The sequence below is a fragment of the Ailuropoda melanoleuca genome, chromosome 2 (genome assembly GCF_002007445.2).
Source record: "Ailuropoda melanoleuca isolate Jingjing chromosome 2, ASM200744v2, whole genome shotgun sequence".
NCBI classification, from domain to species: Eukaryota; Metazoa; Chordata; class Mammalia; order Carnivora; family Ursidae; genus Ailuropoda; species Ailuropoda melanoleuca.
In genome coordinates this window covers 139012358-139034711 of record NC_048219.1, presented here as the reverse complement: position 1 = coordinate 139034711, position 22354 = coordinate 139012358, and the positions used below count along the sequence as shown (strand labels likewise).

The window sequence follows — 22354 nt, the reverse complement described above, 5'->3', positions numbered from 1 at the left end:
GAGACAGCCAGCGAGAGAGGGAACACAAGCAGGGGGAGTGGGAGAGGAAGAAGCAGGCTCATAGCAGAGGAGCCCGACGTGGGGCTCGATCCCATAACGCCGGGATCACGCCCTGAGCCGAAGGCAGACGCTTAACCGCTCTGCCACCCAGGCGCCCCTGAAATGAACATTCTAAAAGCATGACAAGGAATTACATTTAAATGCAACAAATAATCCCCTTAGAGTTGTAAGAAGGCGACCTCTCCCCTGAAGTTTGGCGCATGCAGTCCTTCATTCCCACCCACTCTGCCAGCCAGCAGATTAAAAAAGAGGTGTGTCTCCATCCCTGCTTTCTTCCCTATGCCCTCAGCATTCAGGAAATGTGGCAGCTGGATGCATTTAGAATTTAATGAGCATTTTGCTCCAAACCAAGAAAAATGGAAAAATCATTTATGTACCACATCTATTTTCTAAAACACCGTTGAATATTGATTCAATCACAGTATGTGCATTTGCTAAGATGGCCATAATTTCAAGCAATAAAATGTTCCTTGCTCAACAAGCCATCAACTTTCCTCCATGTTATTAAAGAATGGCCCATGCAGTACAATCACCAGACCTTTATTCTAGTCAAAGCTCCAACTTTCAGGTAGATTCTATACTGGCATGTTGATTTGACCTAGTCAGATTGCAGAATTAAGAGGAATTTCTTTTCGGTGTCTTTTTGCTCAGTGGATTTTATCTTTCAAGGGTGTTAGGTTCTATAGGGGGCATGAGGCAAAAGTCAAGAATAATCAAAATTACACAATAAGATGCCTTAGTGAGTAAGGAAAGGGTTAAGGTATAGGCAGGGAGAGAGAGGAGGCCCCTGACTCCCCTGACTGGGCTCATACAAGGGGCTACATGACCAGGCTCACCGAAATCCCAAATGTGGAGAAATGCTGAGGGGTACAAAACCAAAGATAAGGGAACAAACCAGACCACCTGGCGCTGAATGTTAGGGAATATTTATTTTGGCAGCTACGTTGTAATCACAGAAAATGACCAGACCTCAGAGAAGAAGTAAGCCAATAGTCCTTACTCAAACCAAGACAGCGCAAGAATCTCAAGACCACAAGCTTCCTAGTCGTCAATAAAAGACTGCCACTAAGCCCACAGCGGCAACTCATTCGGGACCTCTCTTGCTCTAAAGAGCTTTTTCTTTCTGTTTCTGCTCTTACCTTCACTTAATCAACTTTCACTTTGGGGCGCCTGGGTGGCTCAGTTGGTTAAGCGTCTGCCTTTGGCTCAAGTATGATCTTGGGTCCTGGGATTGAGCCCTGAGTCAGACTCCCTGCTCAGCAGGGAGTCTGCTTCTTCCTCTCCCTCCGCACAACCCCTCCTGCTCTGTCTCGTGCTCATTTACTCTCTCTCTCTCAAATTAAAAATAAATAAGTAAATACACTTTCACTTCACTTCACCCTTTTGTGTCCCCAAGATTCATTCTTCCACTCCCTGAGACAAGGACCCTGCCACCCTGTGACATTAGGAGGCATTATGTTGGATGCTGTCCATCTCTCAGTAAGGCCAGAACAACATATTTTTCCTCTACGCTATTGGGGCAGATTGTGTTTATTTTGCTGATAGCAGGTGAAGTCAATGGCCTGCGCTAGAAGAATGAAAACTGCATCGCCTGCAGCCCTAGAGTTCCAATGAGAGTAGGGAGGTAGGTGGGCCCTGAGACTCCCACCTCCCACCTCATCTCTCTCCAGGGCCCGTGCTTATTGAGGAGGGTGGTGGGTGGGCAGAGTCAATTCCATCCCTCAGCTTCCCTCTCTCTTGCTTTTGCTGAACACAGACAACACACGTACCTGGCATGAAACACTGTTGCATTTCAAAATTCCTCCCTTCCTCTCCACTCCCAAAGGTTCTACACCTTCCTCCTACTCCAGTGACTCTCCTTCTAGAACCCTGCTAGAGGCTGCCATCCAAAGCAGTGCTTGCTAACCACCTCTGGCCAACCAAAACGTACTTGTCCTATGTTCCAAACCATCAGAGCCCTGCTACGACCCTGACTTGTTAATGCGATAAACTTGATTCATGCCACAATAACAGCCAGTGAAAATGGTTTAAAGTATAACACTTGCAATGATAATCAGGCCTATTCCGGACTTTCTAGGGCCTTAAAAAAAAGCAAAAACTGGACAAAGGTGTCTCCCCTCACTTCAACGCCGCTTAGTTGCTGAACTTATACACAGATCTCTGATAGAAAAAAACAGATTTTTTTTAAAAAACTAATTATTTTATTGGTTTTATAAATATTTTACTTTACAGCCTCATTTATGTGCTGCAAACTCCAAATCATTTAAGATGAACATGTGATTCATGCTGAAATTAATAGTTTCTATCTGCTGAACATTTTATGCTAAAAGGAAAAAAGAGAAAATGTAGTTTATGCCTTAGCACACAGTAGGTATTTTTTCTGAGTATTTTGCTTTTCTTAAAGGTTTAAATTCTTATATTTCATTTAGGTGAGAGAAAATAGGACTTACAGATTTTTAAAATTTAATATTTAGATTAAAACTTATTCACACATTTTCCAAAACTTTCTTATGTGTGTTTTCTCTCCACACCTTTTTAATATAGTGGGTATCTTTCATGAAAGAGAGCTTTGGTTTACTTTCTGCTAACAATTAGTAATGAATTTCAGAAACGACATTTTTATTTGCTTTTGTTTTCAGAGTTGTGGTGATTTAAGGGGGTTATTAATAACATTTTTCTATCCTTTTGTTCTATAGAATAGCTTCTCACTGGTCCTTTCATCTCATTCAGCAAGGAAAGAGCAAAAGTAACATAAATTGAATCTCAATATACATAACGAGATGAACAATATTAAACAGACCATAAATTTATCGTGTAAGTCTCCTAAGCATGCCTAAAAAAACTGCAGATAAAGCAAAATGGTCAGGGTACCGTGTAGATCATCATGGTCTTGCTGTAGTGTGTGCAGGGGTGTAGGGGTATGGGATGTGTGTGTATGTGTGTGTGTGTGTGTGTGTGTGTGTGTCCAGGAACTGCTTTGATCACAGCCAGAGAGGCCGAGTCTGTATTCCCAGGACCCAGCAGGCAGTGCCACAGGCAGCAGCAACACATGATGGGAGAAAAGTTCTGAAGTGTGGCTCTCCACCCGGTTCTGCCATGTAACTCCTTATGTGACCACAGAAATGTTACTCCTTCCCTGGGCCTCTGTTCCTCAACTGAATACCAGGAGACTGATCTGAAGAAAAACCAAGGTTCCAGCCAGTTCTAGGAGCCCAGGAGTCCCTTTTTCTATAAGCACTCTGTAGGCACTGGACATACCTAACCACCCAGCAGCCTGGCAAAGATGGCCCATTCTGGGACCAAAAGAAGACTAAGGATATCCGGTTCCCCAAACTACCAACTTTGGCGTGGGCCAAAACAACCTGCAAAAGGCGTAAAGGTCAGCATATTGTATTGCTGACATATGAATAATTCAGTATCTCAGGTCAGCCTCATTATCCACCTGTGGTCACACTGAAAAAGCAAGGGACAGTCTGCAGGGGAACATCTGCATGAGGCTTATTAGTTCATAGTTCTGGGTGCCTTCTCATCTTTCAAGGCCATGCCCGGCCCTTTCCGGCTGCCTTGCCTATGCCTGAGGGGCTGATGTTCCATCACTCCTCATCAGGAAGAGCATTTATTCTCCAGGTGGCCACAGGTATGAGCAGCGCACTGGCCTGCCTGGTCACATCAAAGGCAGGCCACTTTTCAGGCCTTGGAAAATCCCTGGAAATCCTTGTTCTCCGTGTTTGAATAGAGAGCCTTTATCAGTCGGGGTAAAAATGAACCGAAACTAAGATTTCTTGGTCATTGTACTTCCATTATGAAATTGCAAGGAGGTTTAAAACATGGAGATCTTAAAGAGCTGACGAGGAATATAATCAGAGACCTTAGAAACAATACTTTACATGTCCCAAGAAAAGTGGCATTTTAAAAATTAATGTTATTCTAGAGCTCATCGGAAGGATAAGATATATATTCTCAGGGAAGGGGTAGGGAATAATGAAATAATAAAATCCAAAAGAAGCTACTACGAGAATATGTTCTATGAAACCAGCCAACCAAATAGACAAAGATGATCTCTGAAAACCAAAACCCCTTACATATTTATATTCTGAGGAAGGCAATTGATTGGACAGAAATGTTCAAACTGGTTTCCCTGCAGAGGACCCTGTTCGAATATAACAAATGAATTCCCCATACACAGTTGCCATGGCAGCCAGTATATATTGTTCCATGTCCAGGCCCTCTCAGAGCCAGGCAAAAGATTGGGACAAGAAGCTAGAAGATGTATTGCGGCCTGACCTCTTGCTTAGTGCTTCTCCCTTAAGCTTTCACATGTGTGCATGTGCTCCTGGACAGCATATGTGAAGTCAGGCACAGAGGCATCTCCGTTCAGAGGAGCAGAATCCAGAACAAATCAGGGTGGGCCTAGTGAGCATGAGGCAACAGACCTGTCTTAATATACTAATTTCATATATTGCCATCATTACGACTTGCCATTTCCAGTCTCATGGGGAATGGAGCTGTAGGGAACTCTTTCCCAGATACACACATTTATTACCATTAACAAAGAAGAAAAAGGCAGGATTACAGTGGATACAGTGGTGCTCTTCTCAGATTCCCTCTTTAGAGCACATGCTGCCAGGAGTATTGCCTGCTCCCTGCTCCCAGCTCCTGGCAGTACCACTCGCTAGGAATTACCCCCAGCTACGTGCAACTGCTTCCCCGTAGGTCACACCCCCTCCCCAAGGTAGCACACAGCCGTGATGGGCTGATGCAGAGATTCAACTCAGGACAGCTCTGCAAGAGCACTCCAGCTCTCCACTCCCAGAGAATGGGCAGCAGCCTCTGTTGCAACCACATTACCGTTCCATGTCTCCCTTGCCCAGTCCTGCCTTCCTCACTTCCTCCCAGCTCTAGCTCCTGTAAGATCTCTCCAATAAACCTGCCACATGTGATGCTCAGAGTCTGTTTGAAGGGAACCCAATCTAAGATGAAGATTAATGAACGTGCATGGGCTAATCCAAACTTGCCAAGCCAAATAAACCTTGGGTTAGCAATTTTTGAAAATGAGTTGCAATCAAATGGAACATGTTTTCTATGAAACGTTCCCAGTTTAAGGAAGAAAATAACTTTTCCAACTGCATTCCTATACTCACTCTGTATGAGAAGAAAAGATTATTAAACTTTTGAAGCAGAGAAACATGAACACTTTCAGCACACAACCTACCTCTGAGAACTGCAGGGGAGAAAGTCACATCTGGTAAGTTCCTTCAAAACACATGAGGGACCAACTCCTCACATGTGTATCTTACACTATTTAGGCAACAATGCATCTGCTTGTCCCTGGTGCTCTGTTTAAATGGCTGGTTACCCGGGGCGCCTGGGTAGTGCAGTCGTTAAGCATCTGCCTTCAGCTCAGGGCGAGATCCCAGTGTTCTGGGATCGAGCCCTGCATCAGGCTCCTCCCCTGGGAGCCTGCTTCTTCCTCTCCCACTCCCCCTGTTTGTGTTCCCTCTCTTGCTGGCTGTCTCTATGTCAAATAAATAAATAAAAACCTTTTATAAAAAAATAAATAAATAAATGGATGTTTACCCAACGGGAGCCTCTTACCTCCAGGACCAGCCACAGCTGTCCTCCCACACAGTGATCTGCTTTGTAAAACATCCCATAAAACTTTACAACGTTGGGATGATTTGGAAGAAACTGCAAAATGCTGTACTCTGCTTCAATCTCTTCATCCATATCCTACACAGGGTAAAAAAATGCATGCCAGGTTAAGTCTAACATCTGAGGAAGGGTACAGGTAGGATATCACTTAATAAAGCATATTTATTCTACATTTTTAATGTCATCATTACCGTATCTTGAAAATACCTAACAATGGATATTCACATCCCAAATAAAACATTCTAATTATTACATCAATAAAATATCTTTATTATATCTTTTCTTCTTTAATAACACTATTATAAATATCTATTTTTATTTTTAAATGTCTGAATTTTCAAAGCAGTTAAGGAGAAGTAGCTTGAAGGGAACCAACCCAGCTTAGGACACCTTATTACCTCACGGTACAAGACAGCTTCCAGCTTTACAAGCTAGGTGTTCAGTGCTCTGAAAGAAGATGAATGAATACCACAAGTCTAGATCACTTTGTAACTTACAAAGAGACTAGACTCTGTATAAGGGAGTGAAATACATTACTCTTGCCAAGAATATAACTACTGAAGAACTCAGAGGGTCAAAACCAAAACAACAGTAAAATGGACAAGAAACAGAAATTCAAGGAATTTTTTAACTCCAAATGGAGTCCCTTCATTCAGATGAGCTGACAAATCATGACTCATTTTGAAATTTCATGCCAGGTTTCATGAAGATCACTCCCAGAACCAGGAAAGAAGTTGAAAGCTTAATGTGCATGAATTATATTGTAGTTGCAATTTACTACCATTACTTACACTGATTGGATCCAAAATTTTTACTGCAGCCAGGCTCCCATCTCTCTTGTTAGTTACTTTGTAGACCTTGCCATAGGTGCCTTTACCTATGGTCTCTATAATTTCCCAGGTATCAGTGGGATCTGGAAGTGATTCAAGTCCAAGCATCGTGGGGTTGTAATGAAACAATCCATACAGATGTTTCCTGATGGGGAGAAAAGTTTGTTATGTGCAACAGACCACAGGATTGGGGGCAGTGGGCTTTCAAAACAAGAATATTCTTAAAAAAAAAAAAGATTGTATTTATTTTTTTGAGAAAGAGAGCTCGAGGGAGCATGAGCAGGGGGAGTGGCAGACGAGAGAGAGAGAGAGAGAGAGAGAGAGAGAGAGGCAGACTCCCTGCTGATCAGGGAGCCCAATGCGGGGCTGGTTCCAGGACCCCGAGATCACAACCTGAGCTGAAGTCAGAAGTTTAACCCGCTGAGCCACCCACGCGCTCCTCAGAACAAGAATATTCTTATCTCTTAATTAGCAACGTTACGGTACTTTTTTTTAATGGTCCCCTTTTAAGTAGATTTAAAAAAAAAAAGGTATTTGACATTACAGATAAATGGCTAGTATCTAAGATCTATAAAGAACTTCTCAAGCTCAACACCCAAAAAACAAATAATCCAGTCAACAAACGGGCAGAAGACATGAACAGACATTTCTCCAAAGAAGACATACAAATGGCCAACAGACACATGAAAAAATGTTCAACATCACTTGGCACCAGGGAAATACAAATCAAAAACACACTGAGATAGCACCTTACACCAGTCAGAATGGCTAAAATTAACAAGACAAGCAACAAGAAGTGTTAGTGAGAATGTGGAGAAAGGGGAACCCTCTTACACTGTTGGTGGGAATGCAAGCTGGTGCAGCCGCTCTAGAAAACAGCATGGACGTTCCTCAAGACGTTAAAACTAGAGCTACCCTATGACCCAGCAATTGCACTACTAGGTATTTACCCCAAATATACAGACATAGTGAAAAGAAGGAACACATGCATCCCAATGTTTATAGCAGCAATGTCCACAACAGCCAACTGTGGAAGGAGCCAAGATGCCCTTCAATAGATGAATGGAAAAGAAGATGTGGTCCATATATACAATGGAATATTACTCAGCCACCAGAAAGGATGAATACAGGCCATTTGCGTCGACATGGATGGAATGGGAGGGGATTATGTTAAGTGAAATAAATCAAGGGGAGAAGGACAATTATCAGATGGTTTCACTTATATGTGGAACATAAGGAATAGCACGGAGGACCACAAGGGAAGGGAGGGAAAACTGAATGGAAGAAATCAGAGAGGGAGACAACCGATGAGAGACTCTGGACTCCAGGAAACAAACTGAGAGTTACAGAGGGGAGGGGGGAGGGGGAGGGGGTAACATGGTGATGGGTGTTAAGGAGGGCATGTGTGGTGATGAGCCTTGGGTGTTATATGCAACTAAGGAATTGTTGAACGCTACCATCAAAAACTAATGATGTAGCATATGTTGGCTAATTGAACATAATAAAAAAAAGGTATTTGAAGCCTTCCTAAGTAATGGGGGTAGAAGGTGGAGGAGTGGGCAACATGACTCTGAAATATCTTTTAAAACATGATTCTAAAAGAGAAGATTATATAAGTACTACAGGAAGGAGCAAAAGGGCCAAAGAGGTTGCTGCCGGGGGAAGTATCTGAAAGCTGAAGGTCTAAGATCTTCATGCTCAGGTTCTGGTAGTCATGAGTAGGCCTCCCTGACGGTCGCTGGACACCAGTCTCCAATCTCCACGTGCAGAGTCTAGGCTGCTAGGAAGGAGGATTGGTGCCTCTACCAGGCATCAATCAATGTACAGCACCCACTGCTGACAAGGTCTTGGGTCCTGCAAGGGTTAGTCAAGCTTAGACTCCATCCATAAGCAATTGCCTAGTGTGGGAATCACACTGAGTAGTTAACCAGGAGCTGCAAACTCACTTTGCCTATTTAATAAGAACACAGCCTTGTGGAGTTCAAGTACTTTAAGTACCAGCAGCAAGTCTGACAGGCAAATAAAGTCACCCAAGACTGATCCCATGAAAAAGCCCCTTTAAGTTCAGTTGCTCTTTGATGAAGGGTCCCAAACCCGGTCTGTTTCTAACCATAGGAGGGGGGCCAATCTGGCTCCAGCAGCAAGGGCCATGGTATCCAATCCCCACACAGTGGCTTGGTAGCCACCCATGGTGAGCACTTCTGCCTCATCCTGGGTGTTCCGATTCGCACTTATTCTAATTCTTTCTATACTGCATCCTCCCAAGGTGCAGCCTTCGGACCTGGCATAAGAGTTCAGTTTTTATCCCTACCCTTTGTGATGAGGGCATTTCAAAGATATTGAAAACCATTACCAAAACAAAGTCCCAATGCCTGTGGGGTTGATGCTGGAAAGAACTTGTCTCTCCAGAGATCACCTGGCAGGCGCACCAGGCTCCAAAGGAGCCTACAATTAGCACCTCAAGAGCCCAGACAAGGTTTACTCTGGGCTGAGGAACTGACCCCAAAAAACTGGCTGGACCCCAAAAAACTCCTGCCTTTCATCTACTCATTTCAAGATTCGAATAAACTCCAGCCTTTCCTCCTGGCAGTGTTTTACAAAATCAATCTTTCTCACCACATGCTTCACTATTTTTGCCATCTGTACATTACCCATGCTATTAGTTATTAAATATGCTTAAATTACTTGCTTTTTCATCTTTTTTACTTGCTTTTTCATGTTAGTAAATGTCTTTTAAAGGCATCTTTATCTCTACCCTAAATGCAAAGCCAGTATCATTTGCCATACATCAAAATTAGCTGAAAAAAGATGACTATGTTAGAAACAAAGAGTTATTCAAAAGTTCAGTGGGTATTGTTACCCTGTGCTCTCTCTTTCTAAAAAAAAAGGGAGCTAGATCATCAAATGATGGAGAGGAATTAAAGGCAAGCACAAAGTTTTCTTTAACATCATTAGAAGACCAGAAAAAGAATAAGCAAGGAAATAACTTTGTCTCTATGTGTTTCAGTGTTCTTTATTGTGAGATCCCCAAAACCTCTCAACACCTTGAGAACTGTTCCAGGCCTAGCTTCTACAACAGCAAAAAGTTGGACCAAGCCAGGGGTACTGGTCAAGGCCAGATAGGTTAGGGGGGCATTGGGGAGGGTACTGAGATGTGCTTCCTGGAGAGAAGAATCTGGCCCATCAGCTAGATGAAATCACTTTACACTTGCCAGTGCAGTCCTTCCCCCACCAGCAGGGACACTCACATCTGGGTTCAGTGTCCTGACAGACGTGCTCAAATCAAACTGTCTGCATGATCCTGGCCCTTCCCTGACGAACCCTGAACGTGAACTAGCTACTCATCTCTCTGTACCTTGGTTTCTTCATCTGCATCATGGAACTGCTGTTACTGGTGACACAACCCACTTCACAGAGTTGTTACTAGGATTAGGAGATGGAGACAGAATAAAGTGAGCATAATGAGAGCCCAGAGAGGGCATCTGCCATCATAAAAGCACAGCACCAAGGTCTGCTTCAGAATAGGCAAGGCTTAACAGTTTCCTACTTTATCTCATTTTTAGCCATGAACTAAATGAGAACTGAATTAGTTTTACTCCAATCAGTTAACAGTTTCAGACAAATGGCTGGAATTTGGTGTGTGCAAATGAAATTAAATTACAGAATGTGGCAGCGGGAGAGGACCCTGGAGGCCACTGAATCAAGAGGTTTTCTAATGATTTTGGGCCACAAAACCCTTTTGTCAAATTCAATCTCACTTAGGATGCTGATGTTTAAGCTGAAAGAAGCAGCACAGGTCTGGCTGAGGCAGGCTGGGGATCCCTGTGCCCCCATGGGAGACATGTAGGGTGACTAACCATCCTGGTTTGCCTAGAACTGCCTCAGCTTTAGCACTGAAAATCCTATGTCCTGGGAAACCTCTCAGAACTGGGAAAACTGAGATAGTCTCTGAGGCCGCTCAGAGCATTATTAGAAAATTACTGTTCAAGCACCCCCACTGTACTCCTCCTTACTCCTTGTTAGGTACTAAACTGTATCCCCCCAAATTTATATGTTGAAGTCCTAACCTCCAGTACCTCCAAATATGACTATATTTGGAGATAGAGCCTTTACAGAGGTAATTAAGGAAAAATGAGGTCATATGCAGGGTGCTAATCCAATATGACTGGTATCCTTATAAGGGATTAGGACACAGACATATACAGAGGGAAGATCATGTAAAGACACAGAGAGAAGATGGTCATGTACAAGCCAAGGAGAGATGCAGAAAGAATCAACCTTGCCAATACCTTGATCTCAGACTTCAGCCACCAGAACTGTGGAGAAATAGATTTGTGTTGTTTGAGCCACCCAGTCTGGGGAATTTTGTTTTGGCAGCCTGAGCCAACTAGTACACTCCCATTTTACAGATGATGAAAATAAAACCCAGATTGGTGTCACTACTGTTTACAGGCAATGCAAGAATGGGAAACCAGGCGTCCCTGGGCCTGATCCTGTGATCTTTGCCCCACAGAATAGAATGAAGGGAGTCAGATGGTTAATAATGGTCCTGTCTGGGGCGCCTGGGTGGCACAGCGGTTAAGCCTCTGCCTTCGGCTCAGGGCGTGATCCCAGCGTTATGGGATCGAGCCCCACTTCAGGCTCCTCGGCTATGAGCCTGCTTCTTCCTCTCCCACTCCCCCTGCTTGTGTTCCCTCTCTCGCTGGCTGTCTCTATCTCTGTCAAATAAATAAATAAAATCTTTTAAAAAAAATAATGATCCTGTCTGACCAAATGCACCAAATATTTAAAGTTCTATGGTGGGAATACTCCCAATCACATGGAGGCTAAATGCCCCACAGACCTAATGGATGGCAATCTCTGCTCCTCCCAGAACAAAAACAACTCACCTAGAAGGACGCATCTACAGTTAGCACCAATGACGGGTGAATAGTGGGAGGATCCGGTTCCACCGCCATGCCATCATGTCTGTCTGGGCATCCAGAGATAAGGTTAAATAAAGGTGCAACAGACCAGATGCACAATTACAGGGTTGCCAGTCCTTCTCTCTTTAAAATCAATACCTGACTCTATCAACTCTCCGAAGATTGATTAAACAGTCAGCCCAAACAGTGGCTGCTTATACAGCTCTACAAAGGTGGTGATGATCTGCTCTGGGGAGGCAGCTGGAATAATCCTTCTGAGAGCCAAAAAGCTGCTTCTGGTCAGAATGCTAACCTTGGGGAAGACTGTACTCCTGCCTATGTCTGTGTCTGGGGCTTGACAGAGCTGGACCTCATGGAAATAGCCAGGATTGAGCAAAGAAGAGCCAGGGGCAGTTTGGAGTGAAGGGTTGAACCTGAGACCTCAGGAGTCCACAGAACCTCAGAAGTCCCTGCAGAGGCACATGGGCTTCCTGCCATCCCTGAAATGGGGCCCCCGTCATTTATTTGGCCTTGAAATGAAGGGAGGCTATAAAACTCAGGTTATACAGCCTACTCTCTTTGAAAGACAAACAAGACTATTCTGTCTTGGCAAAAGAAAGTGATACATTTGTCAGCACAGGGTAGGCTTGAGCAGGTTACAAACCAATCAGAAGTCCTATTAGCCTCGACATGTCTATGTGTGCAGTTGCTCTTAAAGACTTGAACACTTTTTGTTTTTGCATCGTGCATAAAGGGGTTATATCGTATTAAAGGAATATTTTCCTATCTTTGTCACACATGATTAGCCAATTATCTAGGAAACAGCCAAACTTCTCATTATTTAAGCAGAGAGAAAGAGATTGATTGATTGATTTTTAGTAAGAGACTTTATCCTTGTGGTAACACAGTCCCTTGGAAGTTAAGAACAATTGTCTTCTTGTTTTGTTTTGTTTTGTTTTGAGAAGACAAACTCCTAGAGGGCAGAAGCCATGTTGTCTTATGGCGGTTGAGAATATTCTTTCTGTTGGTAAGTATTAATGGACCAAACATGACCTCTGCTTGCTGTTAACAACGGGGGCAGGTCTCACACCACCAGAGAGCAGCTCAGTTCCAGATCCCCTCTTACCACCAGAGAGGGGTGTCTTGCCCAGGCTACACATCACACTGCAGTGAGGACTTTCACAAATGGCTGTAAACTAATAGCACAGCTGCTGCTTTATCTTATCAGGATTGAATGTTTAGACTTCCTTAGGAGTTTTGGTTTCAATCATCAGCAGACAACATACTTTAAAAAATGAGCCACAGAATATTCCATAGTTAGGCTTTGTCAAACATGAGTCCATAGATTTCTAGTTTCACACACATACACAAAGTCAGGCATTAGGCTTCCTGATGGAAGAACATCCCGCTACCTAAGAAATGGTATTGCAAAAAAAATTAGACCTGAATCTCATCAAGATCCTGGATTACCAATCTACAGGAATAAAAAGGGGCAGGATAACCACATCACAATACATAGAACTGTCAATCACTATGCTGTACCTCTGAAACTAATGTAACACTATGTGTCAACTGTATTTCAATAAAAAAAAGGCAGAGCACATGTTAGACAATACTGTCTGTGTACAATAAGCAAAATCCAGACTCAATCTCTCCAAGAAACTCTCTAAGACAAATGATCCAATTTCTTCAAAAAATAAGTTGCAAATAAAAATAAATTGAGAAGGATAACCTCAGGGTTAAAAGAGGCTTGAAATACATATCAACTGTGAAATAAAGTGTGGATTCACAAAGAAACAAACATTAAATTATAACATTTGTAAGATACTCAGATCACTGATTATTTAATGATTATAAAGGCAGCATTGTTAATTTTTAGCTGTTGTAATTATATTTGTGGTTATGTTTTTAAAAAGTTTCCTTATCGGAGTGCTTGGTTGGCAGTCAGTTAGGTGTCTGCCTTCTGCTCAGGTCATCATCCCAGGGTCCTGGGATCAAGCCCCGTCGGGACCACGCTCAGTGGGGAGTCTGCTTCTCCCTCTCCCTCTGCCCCTCCCCACCGCTTATGCCCTCTCTCTCTCTCTCCCAAATAACTTTTTAAAAAATCTTTTAAAAAAAGATTTCTTATCTTTTAGCAATACACACTGAAATATTTACAGGTGCACAATATGAGGAAAAAATCAGAAGGGGCGTACATGACAGAACATTGGCCATGAGTGGTAATTACTGAACCTGAGTACATGGGAGATTCATGATCATATTCTGTTTACTTTTGTATGTTTTTCAATTTCCATAATAAAAAGTTTTTAAAATTCAGTTTAACTAATGTATGTCAGTGTACATTCTGGAATTTATACACCTGGTCAATCCTACCTCCTGAAGAGTTTCCCCATCACCACCCTTGATAATATTCTAAAAAGTCTCAAAGTCTCATGTAGGTTAGCACTTTATTCATGTAAGAAACAATAAACCTTTAACCAACAAAAACGCACCCCAGAATTTGATACTAAAGCATCCACCCTCATACTGTCAGAAAGTCAACTTCTCATTCCCCCACTAGCCGAATGAGGCATAGTCAGTGCCCCCCTGTGGCTGATGTCCCAGCCCAAACTGCCGTTAAATACTGAACTATAGTTAGGAGGAACTAATGAACCGCTGAACAACACAGGAAAATCAATAGGCAGAAGAAGGCAAGTGACCTTCTTCTGTCCGTTCAACTCCTGTTCTTTCTTCCTGAAGGAAGAAAAAAGAAGGAACATCAATTTACAGACACTCAAATGAACAAAAAGACTCATCACCACAAAGATCTATAATCTTTTTCATCTTGTCCCTGAAAAAGAAACTGCCCAATGGCCTGAAGTTGAGTCTGCCCAAGGCTAAAAACACAGTCACATAAAGAAGAGAGAAATGCATACCGACTAGCCAGGTGGGTGGCACCTACACAGCTGATGAAAGGCTGAGAAGGAAAATGAAGAATAGCCTAAGGTGAGCTTTGACTCGGCAATAAAAGGAACCCATGGAACAAATGTCACACGGTGCCCTTAAAACTGATGTGTTTACTGAAAAAGGAAAAAAAAAAAAAACTAATCCAAAGGAAGAAAATGCTCTTGATAAATTCCCTGTTCATTCACCTCTCTCTTTTCAGAGGCTCTAAGAGCTGACATCAACATGGGGTCAAAAACAAATAGATAAGCTCAATTCTTCTAGGGTTGAAGTGAGCACTAAACATCCTCATTCTGAAGTCTGGCCATTTCTTCTATGTCCTACAGCTCTTTCCTTGTGCTTTGCCGCCTGTCACTTCTTTGGATTAACCAAAAACTAGACCTGGTAATTCCAAGGTGGTTGTACACCATCTCCCCTTCTTTCAATATGAGGTCATAGATTAAACAAAATTACAACAAAATTTATTGCTGTGCATTCAGGAAGTAGTTTCTAAGTGCTCATTGTATGCAAGCCCTGAATAGGTTCTACAACAAATATAATAGGTAAGAATAACAAACTCAACTCTGCTTTTGAGGCTCTGAACTTGTTTAGAAAACCCTTATGACTTACGGGGCAAGATGAAACAGCGAAGTCAAGTACTGACTTTTCCTAAAACTAAGTGAATGAACGATGTTAACAACAAAAAGTTGAAATCCAGCAAACAAAACAAAAATATACTAGCAGTAATTAAATAAAAGAAATGACACAATTTCCTGCCATAATCTTTGAAAAGTAGCATTCAGGCCAAGTGAGAGATGGAAGACCTCACAGTCACTGCTGTACTCAACCAAGCTCTCTCTTCTCCCAGAAGCGTGGTGGGTTTGGGAGATGGTGAGTGGACAAAATGCTGAAAAACCTCATCAACACTCCCTATTTTTAAAAAAAAAGTAATCAGAGAGGGAGAATTAGCAGCAGGGAAATGAATCAAGGCTCATTCACTTATATATTCAATAAGAATTTATTAAGAAACTATTGCATAATCACTCAAAACTAGACTCCAGGGTCATTAAGAGGAAGTAGAAGAAATAACCAGGTTCTACTCTAAAACAAATTGCACTTCCAAAGACATGCAGGAAAGATGCCTCCTGCCAGCTAAGATGACCCTAGCTCAGCACTTGAAACAATATTTCAGAAAGAAGAGCGAAATCAATATCCATCAGCCATGATGGCACCTAATGCCTAACTCCTCTACATTAGGGAGCAAAATGAATAGGTCTTACAGAGACAGACATTTCCTGATAGAGTTACTGAACATCACAGAGAGAGAATTTTTCAGTTACAGAGAACAGATATAGACACATACACACACCCCTAAAGAAAACAAAAAGCAACAAAACAGAACAAAAGCTCAGGCTTCCCTCCACAGCAACAATGAATACTCAATACAAGAAAATACATAATCCGTGTGTACAAAGTTCTGAAGGAGAAAAAAGTTTGAACAAATATTTTTATATTTAGCCAAACTGTTGTTCAAGTATAAAGACAACAGACATTTTCAGACACGCAACAGCTCAATGACTCCTTGAGTTCCACTTGAAAAAAAAAAAAATGACTTGAACCCCAAATCCAGAAAACCAAGAAAAAAATGTGGAGCTCTAGTAAAAAGTTTGATAGGGAGAACTGAACCTATATACATTTAGAAATTAGGTTAAACAACAGTATGAAGCACATTTCTTTCATACTGGGAATGTTACACATTTCAACAATAAAAAGTAATAATAAACCAAATTCAAGTTTGGGGAAAGGTAGAGGAGAAAATAAAGGTAGAATTTCCTAACATTACTTCTAAAGATGGTAAATCAAGAAATTGAGACTTAAGTATACTACTTGAAATTACAAAGTTAACCAAGTAAAATAACAATATTAGCAAAAATAAGGACGAAGTGTATGTGATAATTTTCTTATCCATCTCAGCAGTCAACAGATAATTGATAAGCAGAGGTTAAAACCACTATGTAAATTTATAAAAGAAATCTCTAAAAGACCAAGAAACAGACAAATTTTTGACATTATCATAAAAAAGTACACTTATTCATATTTGACACATACATACACCATACAAAGAAAAGACAATCCATGGGGTAAGAGATGAGTTTGGGGTAGAGATGGAGGAATCATTAAAAACAGAAAATATGAGGGTCCTGGGTGGCTCAGTCGTTGAGCATCTGCCTTCAGCTCAGGTCATGATCCTGGGCTCCCTGCTCAGCGGGGAGCCTGCTTGTCCCTCTCTGTTTGCCACTCCCCCCCCCCACTCATGCTCTCTCTCTCAAGTAAATAAATAAAATCTTTTAAAAAATTAAAAAATAAAATAAAAAATAAAAACAGAAAATGTAATGTAAATTAAGAAGTATTCATTCTATAATAAATACATTTCTTAATGAGGCCAAAATACAGAACAAATCAAATCTGTAGAGATCTACATCTAAAATAAACTCTTCAAAAGACTCTTTATAACTCAGGAAGGTTAAAAGTAAAAAGGACATCAAAGATAAACCAGGAAAATGGTAAGGAAAAAGAAAAAAACTCATAATCTTAATGTCAGAAAAGAGCAAATTCAAGGCAAAAACTATTAAAGAACATAAAGGGTTATTTATACATTCAGTAATAATTAAACAATTACTATGCACCAGGAAATGTTCTACACACTATCAGAATCACCAGAGTTTAAATCAATAATGTGCTTATACATGTTATAAATCTTTCACCACCAAAAACAAAGTATTGAAATTCATAAAAAAAAACCCTAGAAGAAACCAACAAAACACTATAATAGTAACAGACACAGCAAACCATGACAGAACAAGAAGATAATACATACAATAATATGAAATACATACAATACAATCAATATCGCTAACCCATCAAATATATATATAGATTTATATATCTAACATACACTTCTTTTCAAGTAATTTTTAATTTTAAATTAAATTTTAATCAGAGAAGGAAACTTAGATTCATCATATTAACAGACTAAAGAAGAAAAACCATATGATCGCATCAATAGATACAGAAAAGGCACTTGACAAAATTCAATATCCACTCAGGATTTTTTTTTAAATGCTCAGCAAAGCAGAAATAAACATGTACTTCTTCAACTTAATAAAGGCATCTACAAAACACCTAGAGTTAACATCACATCTAATGGTGAAAAACTGAATGCTTTCACCTTAATATCAAGAACAAGGCAAAGATGTCTGCTCTTACCACTTCCGTTCAACATTGTGGGGGAGCCAGTTGAATAAGGCAAGAAAAAGAAATTAAAAGCATCCAGATTGAAGATCAGAAAGGAAGAAACAAATTGACTTTATTTGCAGATAACACGTTCATCTACATAAATCTGATGGCATTTACAATAAGGCTACTAGAATTAGTGAATTTATCAAAATCATAAAATACAAGGTCAATATTTTAAAATCAATCATATTTCTGTATTACTAGAAAGGAAAACTTTTCAACAAACAGTGCTGAAACAACTGTATAGCCATATACAGAAAGAAAACAGGAACCTCCACCTTTTCCTCTCATATACAAAAATAAACTTTAATTAATCATAGAACAAATGTAAAAATTTAAACTTCTACTAGATAAATATGCAAGGATGTTCATCGTAGTATTGTTTCTAATAGAAAACCAGATACAACTTTAACATCCATCATTATAAAAAGATTTTGTAATAAATCATAGTAATTACAAAAAATGAAATACTATCTAACTACATGTAACCATTTAAAAGAAAGAAAATAAATTTTGTGTCAATTAATATGGAAAAATAACAAAATAAACAATTACGTTTTTTTAAAAAGTATTGGACAGTATGTAAAGATGATAACTTTTGTGTAACATAAGTAACTGTAAAAGAATATTTACATTTATAGCTATTTTATGTGTATGTTTATGTGTGTGTATCTGTATATGTGTACCTATATACGTATTTTCCAGAAAGCTACAAAAAAATACTCTTGAACTTCGGGAAGAGGTACCAGGAGTCAGAGAAACTAGAAAAGGGAGAGATTGCTATAATTTTTAGAAAATTTAGACCTTTCTATACTATTTATTCTTTTTTCTTTTTCTTTTTTTTTTTTTTGGCTAGTGCATGTATTATTTTATTTTAAAAGCTAAATGATTTTTTTAAGCAAATAAGAGATCTCTATAGTGATCATTCTGGCTCAGATGCCTGCTGAGGGTCATGGGAGAACAGACACCACGTGAAGCTGTAGAAACCCATCTGAGAAGCAGAGGAAAGCGGAGAAGGAAGAAACCAAAAGGACCGCGCTAAAAACAGGACTGGCAAGCAGGTTCACTACCAATTCTAAATCCGGGCCCTGTAAGGCCTGCTAAAACTTTGTCTGTCCTTGAACATCCATGAAATTTCCCACTGCATTCTTCTAAGAAGCGGCCTCTTTTCACAAGCCAATTTAAGTCCCTCACAAGCTAGTTTGAATTCCTAACAACCCCAAAGGATCCCGGCCTGTACGCTTTTTGAATACCTTGCATTATTCCATCATGGAGGTGCTACCTTACCTTGCTGAAAATGAAACAATCTGAAGCGTGTACCCTGTGAACTCCAGCAGTGAGTCAAGCCTAGCAAGTATGATTTAAATAGAAACTTGTCCGGCAACATTTTCTACCTGCAAGAAAATTTATGATGAAGATTTCCATCTCTGAGTATGTTATTCAGAATATTTTGTCGAAATGTTATAGTAAGCTCTGTATGAATTACAAATCATAGAAGAATGCTTTTAAACCTAGAGAAGAGCTTTTAAAAAGAAATCAGAAAAGTGAACAGTGAAAGTTAAGAGGAAGGGGAAATTTGTGCAAATATTAAATATAATAAACACTCAGAGACACATCAAAAAAAGAAAACACCATATAAGAATGAACAAACTACAGCCTAATTCCAAACTAACATATAAGCAAGTGTGTGATACGATGGTCAAGGATGGTAAGAGACTAGACCCATTTTTAGGAACTGACTTCTTAACAAAGAGAACCTACTTGCACAAGGCTACATAGAACACATTCAAGTATACAGCTTAAATGCTATCTCTTCTAGGTGGCCTTTCCTAATCTTCCCATTAGAGGAGACCTTTCCTTTTTGGTCTCACTGTATCATGTATCATTTCTAGCAGTTACCACATTGCCTGACATTTACTGTTTACATGTTGGTCTTCTCTACCAGTGGGCTCCTAGAGAACAGGGACCATGCCTTCATAATTTTTTATGCCTCATAGGCAAATACCCATCGTATAATAAGTGCTCAATAAATGCTTGTTGAATATAAGATTAAAACCAGAACTTTAAGAACCAGTAAGATTTTCTTAATTAAAAAACAACAGCTATAGTTTCATAGAGGACTAAGAAAATGAGGAAAAACAAATGAAGAAAAATACTATGACACTCCAAATCCCAGCATCCCAACTCATAATCACTCTTAGCTATAAATATCATTGCAGATAAACACACACAACCATTGATTCATTCACGTCACAACCTTGCTTAAACAAGTAACCTGTGATGGCTTCCTATTGCTAAATTAATTATAGTCCAAATTCTTCAGTCAAATATTTAAGACCTCAGCAACCTAAATGCAGCCTTCCTTTCCTGTTTTAAAACTCCTTTCATTTCCCTGTATCAAGCTTATGATGAATTTCAACCAAACCCCTCATCATTTCCTGAATCAGCCTTGGATGTCCTGTACCTCTGTGATTTTGCCCAAATGATTTCTACCATCAGGAGTGTTCATTCCACCACATCCATTAATCACGAATCCTACCAACCCTTCAAGAGCCAGCTCATGTTCCCTTATCCCTCCACAAACAGCAGCTCCTTTTCCTCTGAAACCCTATAGTGTCCATATATGATAAGCTGGCCTGTGGTGTCACTCTGTGAATAAACCTCAACGCCAAATGAGGTCCCAAGCACCTTAAAGGCAGAGACTGTCTAATTCGCATGAGTCCCCTCTGCATTTACATCAGCTGTCACTCAACAAACAGTTGTGAAACACAGGAAGAGATTGAGTACAGTTAAACAGGGAGTGATGAATCTTGGAGTCTCAAAGCAACAACTTCAGCTGACCCTTGAAGAAAGTGTATGCCTTGGATTAGTGGAGTGGGGATTGTGCAAAAGACACTCAAGAAAGAAAAAAATAATGGAGACATTTTGGGCATTTCAACAAGAAAGCCCAACACTGTGCAGGGCTGTGCCATATATTTCAGGATTGTGTGTCCCAGCTCATTATGTACCAGCCCCCTTCCATTGTGACAACCAAAGACATCCCCTGGCACTGCTTCCAGGTAATAAGGATTAACTGAAGGCACTACAGAGGGGTCATGGGCATCTGGAGAGGGAATGAATGAGTCCTGACAAGATCTAGCTGGAGCGGGGCGCCTGGGTGGCACAGCGGTTAAGCGTCTGCCTTCGGCTCAGGGCGTGATCCTGGCGTTATGGGATCGAGCCCCACATCAGGCTCTTCCACTATGAGCCTGCTTCTTCCTCTCCTACTCTCCCTGCTTGTGTTCCCTCTCTCGCTGGCTGTCTCTATCTCTATCGAATAAATAAATAAAATCTTTAAAAAAAAAAAAAAGATCTAGCTGGAGCAAAAGAAATACTTCCATCGAAGAGGTGAGAAGAACACCAGCACCATCTATCTTTGAACCCCTCATGCTGCTATGGAGGAAATAAGTCAACTGACAACGACTCCCTTTCTTGTCTTTCCCAACAGCTTCACTCATGCACATACTGAGTGAGAAACAGTGAAAAATCAGGTAAAGAACGTGGTCTCTAGTCCTGAGTTTAATCAAATCCTAGCTTTTACACTTACTAGCTCTATTGGCAAGGGAAGAATTGCTCAACCTTTCTGTGCCTCTGTCTCCTCAATCATAAAATGGAAATAATGAAAGTACTCACCCCTTAAAGTTGTGTGGTGGTCCCAGCAAACAGGAAACACAAAATATATTATTTATTATTACCTCTTGGAAAAATCTGCTAACCAGAAAAGAGGAATATCACCACTAGATACTCTTTTCATAACCTGAGTGAATATTGGATGTTGGACACTGTACCAGATGGCATACTTCCATGAGGCAGTAACTATTACTATTCCTATTTTACAGATAAGAAAACGGATGCACTGAAAGGTTAAGGAAGTTAAGCTGGGAGTCAGGATTTAAATCTTTTTGTTTATCCCACTCTGCCTCATTGATTTAATAAGTATTTAATGAGGATCTGCTACTTGTCTGGCATGTTTCCAGGTGCTGAAGATATAACAATGATCAAAATAGACCAAAACCATGCCTCCTTGGAGCTTATATTCTAGTTGGGGGAGAGACAGTGAATAAAATAAGTTTAATATATAAATGATAGGTAGTAATCAACTGCTATGAGAAAAATAAAGTAGGAAAGGTGACTAGAAAGGCAGAGTGGGTGGTAGGCAGGGTGGTAGTAGGACCAGGAAAGACTCACTGAGCAGCACACGTTTGAGAAATGACAGGAAAAAGATGGAAGAGTAAAAATCTGGGGGGAAACCATCCCGATAGAGTGTATGGTAAGTACAAAGGCCCTGAGGCAGGAGTTTACTTAGGATATTGAAGGAATACCTAGAAGCCAGTTTTGGCTGCACTGGAATAAGCAAGGGAGAGAAGTAGATGGTGGGATGCAGACAGATATGGGACCGGGGAGGAACAGAAATATCATGTAGGTCCTTACGAGCCCTTGTAAGTTAAAGACCTGGCTTTTACTTAGACTGAGATCAAAAGCCATTGGTCGGATCTGAGCAATAAGGGCATGATCTGACTTACGTTTTAACAGGTTACTTTGGTGGCTATGAAGACAGTAGGCTGAAGGGAGTGTCACTTGAAGATCTCTTAAGAGTGGTCAAAGTTATTATTAGCAGGAAAAAAAGGAGCAATGCCTTCCTCAGTTCCA

The 22354-nt window shown here is 40.6% G+C and overlaps 1 protein-coding gene across 1 annotated transcript in view; it reads right to left on the bottom strand.

Annotated features, from left to right (window-relative positions):
- Positions 1–8732, bottom strand: part of MYO3B (myosin IIIB) — a 368137-nt gene extending 359405 nt beyond the window's left edge. Inside the window, exons 1-3 of the mRNA XM_034642243.1 lie at positions 8653–8732; positions 6504–6687; positions 5656–5790 (exon numbers count right to left, since the gene is read on the bottom strand). Coding sequence (XP_034498134.1) covers positions 5656–5790; positions 6504–6687; positions 8653–8732 — 399 coding nt within the window. The remainder of the gene's footprint in view (positions 1–5655; positions 5791–6503; positions 6688–8652) is intronic.
- Positions 8733–22354: the final 13622 nt, after the last annotated feature.